The sequence below is a fragment of the Poecilia reticulata genome, unplaced genomic scaffold (assembly GCF_000633615.1).
Source record: "Poecilia reticulata strain Guanapo unplaced genomic scaffold, Guppy_female_1.0+MT scaffold_809, whole genome shotgun sequence".
Lineage (NCBI taxonomy): Eukaryota > Metazoa > Chordata > Actinopteri > Cyprinodontiformes > Poeciliidae > Poecilia > Poecilia reticulata.
The window spans coordinates 1-7,279 of record NW_007615554.1 but is presented as its reverse complement, the minus strand read 5'-3'; the positions used below and the strand labels follow the sequence as shown (position 1 = coordinate 7,279).

Below are 7,279 nucleotides of genomic sequence, written 5' to 3'. Positions count from 1 at the left end.
TTGAAAACAATTATTTTTGCCATCTTCTTATGTTTTTTTTTTTTTTTATCCAAGTCTTTTAGTCTAAGTTGTGTCGTCATTTTGGTTGCTGTTTATTTTGGGGTATTAGAGGATACAGGGCTGAGAAAAAATGCAAGTCATTCATTTTGGATCTTATTTTTCATGTGAAACCTCCATAATTTTGCATGTTTTGTTGGTTTATCCTGTAAACAAAATTCAAAAAAGTTCATAGGACATGATTTATTTATCTCTCTTTCCCTCTTTTTTCTCTCTATTACTCTCCCGCTCTCTCTGTGCTCAGGTGGGGAACTACAAACGTGCTGTCAAAAGATTTGATGATGGCCATCGGCTCTGCAATGATCTTATGGGTTGCCTGCAAGAACGTGCCAAGATAGAAAAAGCTTATGGTGATCAGCTAACTGCCTGGTCCAAGCGATGGAGACAGTTAATTGAAAAAGGTTCTGCTTTTTTTTTTTTTTTAAGATTAAACAACTATTAGTTAGGATGAGACGAGGTTCAGTTAAAAGGGGTACTATCTGACGTACAGTTGATAAAGCTTGGTAACTTCAAATCCCGATTAGTTGCTCCTGGATGCTCCTTGACTACTATAAATAAGCAATTTTATTATTTGGTCATTTATGTGACACACAAGTCATTGTGTTGATTATGTAGCATCTGTTCACATGTGCATTACACAGTTAAACTCAAAATAATTAATACCCCTGGCCGATTTAAACTGAGAAATATTTCCATTCAACAAAGCTTATTTCCAAGATAAATTGAGGTGAGCATCTTTCAAAATATGATCCTCTAAAAGAGCACCACTTTAAATATTTTCAGCTACATTTTCTTAAAAAGACGACATGACAAAAACGTTTCTCATGAGTAGTTTGAAAAGCTTTTATCATCGTGCCAAACTATTCGAAACAAAGTCAGCAGGAGAGTTATCTACTGTAAATAAAACTTCAAACCTTTTAACAGAACCTCACATCAGAAATCCCTAAGCAGTCACTTAAAAGGACACATTTATTCATTAAATTTCAATTGAACGAAGTTTGATTTGTGATATAGCTGACACAATCATTCTGCTCTAAATTTTTAAATTGAAATTAATCAACTGGTGCTACCCTCAGGTCCACAGTACGGCTCCGTGGAGAGAGCCTGGCTTGCGGTTATGACAGAGGCAGAGAAAGTGAGTGAACTGCACCAAGACGTGAAAAACAACCTGCTGAACGAAGACGTGGAGAAAGTGAAGAACTGGCAGAAGGAGGCATATCATAAGCAAATGATTGGAGGCTTCAAGGAGGCCAAGGAGGCAGAGGAAGGCTTTAAAAAGGCTCAGAAACCATGGGCCAAAAAGCTCAAAGAGGTGAGGAAGCAAACGGATGTCTTCAGGAATCACCTTTGCTTGTAAAGAAAGTCTTAGGTTGTGTTTCATAAAGGCCAAGTATTTTTTTGAATGGAGTTAATTCAGTGTGTAGCAGATGTATCTGGTAGTAAGTGCTAATTGCTCTTGTAAGGTAAGAAGTTTGTTTTGTTTTGTTTTTTCTTCTTCTATGTATGTTTTGTTAAATCTTTCACCGTTTCTGTGTGTGTACATGCAGATGGAGGCAGCTAAGAAAACGTACCATATGGCCTGCAAGGAGGAGAGGCTGGCTGCAGCCCGGGAGGCCAATGGCAAGACGGAGGCTTCTGTCACACCAGACCAGCAGAAGAAACTTCACGAGAAAGTGGATAAATGCAAACAGGACATGCAAAAAGTAAAGACCTCAAATTCTTACTAAATTTGGTCAGACTGCAAAGAGTAAAAAAAATTGATGTTGTTGCTGAGATTTTTACTTTTGTCTTTTACATATATTTTCACAGAAATATTCAAGTGCATGTTATTTATCATCTCTAAGATGCTGTGAAGTAGTAGTTGCTCACTTACAGATTCCTTCCGTTTTTTACTTTTTCAAATTTTCACACTCGAATGTTTCAGTTTGGCAAAAACACTTTAATACCAAACAAAAATCAGCTGAGTAAAATACAAAAAGTAATTTTCAAATGATTTCATTTACTAACTGGAAAACATATCATCAAAGATCATAAAGTATGCCCCCAATTTGGGAAAATTTAAGAACAGATGATAAAATCATTGATCTCAGTCACTTTGACTCCTTCAGGCTGATTTTGCAAAAGGCTTTATATGGTTGTAAAAATTAAATTCATGTCCAAAGCAACACAAAGTTTTTGTGCAAGACCTGTGATCTTTAGCTGCTTCGAGTCTAACTGATCACTGATCTTGATCGTTGTACTAAAGATCCTCACAGAAAGAACAAATATGTAGCTTTTACCTTTATAACACCTCAAAACTCTTACCACATCATGTCCAATATAATTCAGTTGAATTATACGCATTAGATACATCACTTCAGATAATTAATTTTTGTGTCTTCTTTCTCAGGCTAAGGAGAAGTATGAGAAGTCTTTGGAGGAGCTAAGCAAGTGCACTCCTCAGTACACGGAGTGCATGGAGCAGGTGTTTGACCAGTGCCAGCAGCATGAAGTCAAGAGGCTAACTTTCCTCAAGGAGGCCTTGTTGGACATAAAACGCCATCTTAACCTCACTGAGAACCAAAGGTTAGTCGAAATCAAAGAGACAAGTCACATATTCTGTATTCTGACATTGTAACTAGCTTAAGTTGTGTTTATTCCTGTTTGCAAAAGATTCAAAGGAACAAAAAAAGGGACCAAATCTTGACCCGTCTACATGAAGGTTGGACAACCTGAAGGCTGTCTCTCATAGCTAGGACTGAACTTTAAAAAAATGATTACCTTTAAAAACCTGGTTTGGCCTAAAACCATTTACTGTGCTAAAACTATTTAATTTTTTTTGCCTTGTTTTTAAACCACTCTTTTGTCTGGAGAAGATTATTGCATTATATGTTCAACTTGACTGACTTTTAGAAACAATCACTAGGTGCAAACGTTTGAATGCATCATGGATTTTTTTCCTGATCCACAAAAGGCCAAAAATACATATAGAGCCTGTGGTTGAGGGGACAACAAAATGTGTCCAAGTTGTTGATCGCAGTTTAAATTGAAGGTTTTCTTTGCATCCTTTTTTAAAAATTTTCTAACTATTTTTGCATCAGTAGCGTTGGCAGTAAAACCAGTCTCACAGTTGACCAACAAAAACAAACTAGCAGATGAGTTCACAATCTGATATTCTGGAGCTTTTAATCGCCACCTATTATATTTCAGCCTGTATTTATAATTTTGATCCCCGTAGGATGGTAAAAATAAACACTAAATTCAAACTTGGGTTTTTTGCTTTTTTTTTGTTGTTTTTTTTACAAATTACTGAAATTGTTTGATGTACATCCATCCCACACTAGAAAGAGAACAGATTAAAGAAATCATTAAAGCCCAATATTAATATGACGTTAACCCTAGCTAAATTCACAAGTGCATTTCTGAAACAGAAATCTGCAAATACCCAGATGGGATATTAAATTTAAACTATGCAGAGTATATCCATGCATTAATAGTTTTGATTTAAAAAAAAAAACAACAAAAAAACAATCCAAGCAACAAACAAATCGTAGTTGATTAGTTTGATTGGACCCGTGTCACATTCAGCACAGTTCACTTCTAGCTGATTAATTTCAACATGCGTATCAACCAGCTGTGTATTTCTCATTAGCACTGAGCCTCACAACGTTAATTAACCGAAAATTCATTCAATGGCGTTTCTGACTAAATTAATTTGGTTCAGAACGAATGCTTGTCATATTCTGGCCTGCTTTTAAGCTGCGTCTAATAAACAAGCCAGGAGCCACGGCGAAGGGATTTACAGGCTCTTTAAACAAACCTGCCAAGTTTGTTTTCCATCAATCTCACTGGCATCTCAGAAGACTGTGTAATCATGCACTATCTATTTGAAAATATGCGACACCTTTTTCCCCTACTGCCTTACTATTTCTGTCTTTTTATCAGGATGTTTTAAATCTAATTCAATTTGCAGCTGCAATCGCAGCAACAGGAGGTTCGTCAAAGTCCTCACTTGGGGGGACTGAATACAGATGCAGAGATATTCAATTAATTAGAATATTATGGAAAAGTTCATTTATTTTCAGAACACATTTCAAATTTTGGGTTATTAAAAGTATGTTTAATTCCTTATTATTTTCAAGGGTACCTTTGAATCTGTCAATCGAAGTTAATCGGAATAAATATTCTAATTTATTGAATACGACCTCACACCACATTTTTCAGATGCTGTCTAACCTTTGAAAACTTGCATCATTTGGCTTTCACTTCACAAACATGCGGTCCTTTGTGTTGGTCCATCACAGAAAACTTTTAAGCTTGTCACTAACGTCACTAGCTGGGAAAAGGTTAATGCCATGTAGCTTTGCAAGCGTTGCATATCACATTTTTGCATGGAAAGTTAATTGAATACACAAAAATCGTTATTTAGGCTAAATACTTTAGCAGTTGGGGGTTCCAAGCTTTGGCAAAGAATTAAGAGAGAGAAAAGCCACTCATGCCCTAACCTTGGATCTCTTTCAATCCGGAATCTGAGCCACAGTGTGAGTCCTGGTGCCAGTTTGGCAGCAGCCTCACGTCCCTTCTGGTCCCTCCATTGTTACAGTTTGTTCCGCTCTCCTCTCCTCAGCTATGTCACAATATACAGAGAACTGGAGCGCACGATTCAGGCCATAAGCACACAAGAAGACCTGAGGTGGTTCAGCAATAATCATGGCCCAGGGATGCCCATGAACTGGCCAGTGTTCGAGGTAAAACATCCACAGTTCGGACCAAACAGGCTTCCAGAACTGCTCCCTGGATTTATTTTGTATGCTTTGATATTTTTGTGCAGGAGTACAACCCAGACCAAGCAGCTGCTCCTCCAAAGAAGAAGAAACCAGATGGAGCCCCACCCACTCCAAGCACTGACCATGTGGCTCCCCCTGGTGACCGAAGCAGGTTAGTTCAAGGCATTTACATTTTCTCATTGAAACCATTTCATTTTGGGAGCGGTTCTAAAAGTATTATTTAAGCTTCATCTTAAATAAAACTGAACAACATTTTATGTAATTTTCTTTTCTTTTTCTTTTCTGTAAAACAAAAAAACCCAACCAACTGAAAGGATACGAGTTTTACTTCAAATTTAACCCAACATTTCCCCCCTTTTTTTTATTTAGCGTGAGCAGCTATGACAAGAACCAAGCTTATTCGGCCGAGTGGTCCGACGACGAACAGCCCACTACGTACTCCGGCAACGAAAACGGTGGAAACAGGAATTCGTTTGAAGACGATTCCAGCACTGGGAAAGGCGTCCGTGTTCGCGCCCTCTATGACTATGACGGCCAGGAGCAGGACGAGCTCACCTTCAAAGCAGGTAATTATTTGAGCCCACCAGGTGAATATGGACGTGATGGAAAGCTATGGTTAAAAAAAAAAAAAAAAAGAACTACTGTTTCCTTTTCTGTTCTAAAGCCTCCTTCCTCTACAAGAAATAACAGGGATTAGGAATAATAGCTACACTTGGGAACAAATTACAGGCGTTTGCCATCAATTAACTCAAGCTGCTTGAGCAATGGTCCAAGAAAATGGCTCAGAGGTTCCTGCGTGATCACAAATAGTAATTTCAAGAGAATCTCAGTAGCTGTAACATCAGCTGTGCGTCTTTGTCTTGAGTTTTTGTCTTTTGCTTTTTCAAGTTTTAGCCACATAGTTATAGACACATTTAAAGAAAAAAGCAACATAACTAAACCCAGTTTGGAGGTTCATGTTATATGAAACGTGACTCCTTTTCCAATGATTGTTACACTGAAAGCTTTAAAGTAAAAAAAAAATGTTTTGAGAGGAATTTCTCTGGATGTCCGTTTTTAATTGTATTTGGGATGGAAAATGCACATCAGCTGACGTTTCTGTAGATGTGCTGGAATTAGCTAACCGTTTGTTTGTCCCTGGAGAATGCTCAATTTGTCCTATTAAAAACCAAACAAGGTTAAATAGACTTAATTATGCAAATTGTGTCAATAAATACAAAATGAACATAAAACAAAACAAGGAAACGTCAACACAATTATAAAAAGCAAAAGCAATTAAAAAAATTTTTAATTGAATCTCACTAGATTTACAAAGTGCAAAGATAAAGTATCCTGGTCATTTCAAAGCAAAAATCTTCCGCCGAGTAACATAAGCTGGGGGATGTAGTTCCTTACAAAGTATTCACACCCATAAAGTATTTTGCATTTTGTGATGTTCCACTTACGCAGAAAAGAAGAAAACACAAACTTTTGGTTGTATTGTGATGAAACATAGGCAAAGTTGAAGGAGTGTGAATTTTAATGTTTTCTTAAAAGCTAAACAAATTTGTATTGTTTGAGCTGTTCTTTTTAAAAAAAATTATTTGCGGATACTTTACATGGAAATATGTCCGTTCACATCAGAACCATTTGTGTCATTTGTCTTGATGGAGTTTTTTTTTTTTTTTTTAATTTCCTTCACAGGTGACGAATTCACCAAGACGGAGGACGAAGACGAGCAAGGCTGGTGTAGAGGTCGCTTGGACAGCGGCCAGGAGGGACTGTACCCAGCCAATTACGTGGAGCCAATCTAGTCACATGAGCGGACAGAGACATGCCGCCGGAGGCAGCTTGAACCGTCCCGTCCAACTGCACCGCACATAGCCAGAGACTTAAGAGCAACACATCCTTTGCCCAACAGATGCGCCAAGCTGTCTTGCCTAACTAAAACTTAGTAACCTAAAAAGACACTATATCAGTATAGTATATTTTATCCAGCGTTTGGGGTGGGGGGCGAAGTTACACATTCAAAAAAAAAAAAAAAAAAACAGCAGCAGTTGTGCTATTGTAGACACACTCAACTAAAACATGAAGACAGTGCAGGAACACATTGCTTCTCTGTGTGGCTGTGTTTAATATTAAACAATGCAGCTTATTATTAACTCACAGTGTACCGCAGTGTGTTTTCCTGAAGGGAAGATATTATGTTTTACTCATTAAACGAAGATGAGCTTCTCTAACCTGCATTGTGTACATACGGTGTGATGCCATTTTGTGTAGCATTTTTAATGCCGTGTATGTCATTCTTACAACAGGAATGCTGTGTAGTGTTAACAGTACCACAGACAGTATCCTTTTTGTTTCCTTTTTTCTTTCGAACCCCGTCCGGCCTCCGTTCCAGTGTGTGCAGTGCTATGTGTCTCAAACTGTTTCTGAACATTGCATAGCAGCATGGGCTATGCAACGAGTTACATCCA

At 37.8% G+C, this 7,279-nt stretch overlaps 1 protein-coding gene across 1 annotated transcript; it reads left to right on the top strand.

Annotated features, from left to right (window-relative positions):
* The first annotated feature begins 216 nt into the window (after nt 1–216).
* LOC103461231 (protein kinase C and casein kinase substrate in neurons protein 1-like) lies at nt 217–6,850 on the top strand. Its single transcript, XM_008403550.2, has 8 exons — nt 217–458; nt 1,134–1,369; nt 1,605–1,760; nt 2,447–2,622; nt 4,664–4,784; nt 4,868–4,974; nt 5,193–5,389; nt 6,507–6,850. The coding sequence occupies exons 1-8, from the start codon at nt 236–238 to the stop codon at nt 6,614–6,616; spliced, it is 1,326 nt and encodes a 441-aa protein (XP_008401772.1). The 5' UTR covers nt 217–235; the 3' UTR covers nt 6,617–6,850.
* The last annotated feature ends 429 nt before the right edge of the window (nt 6,851–7,279 follow it).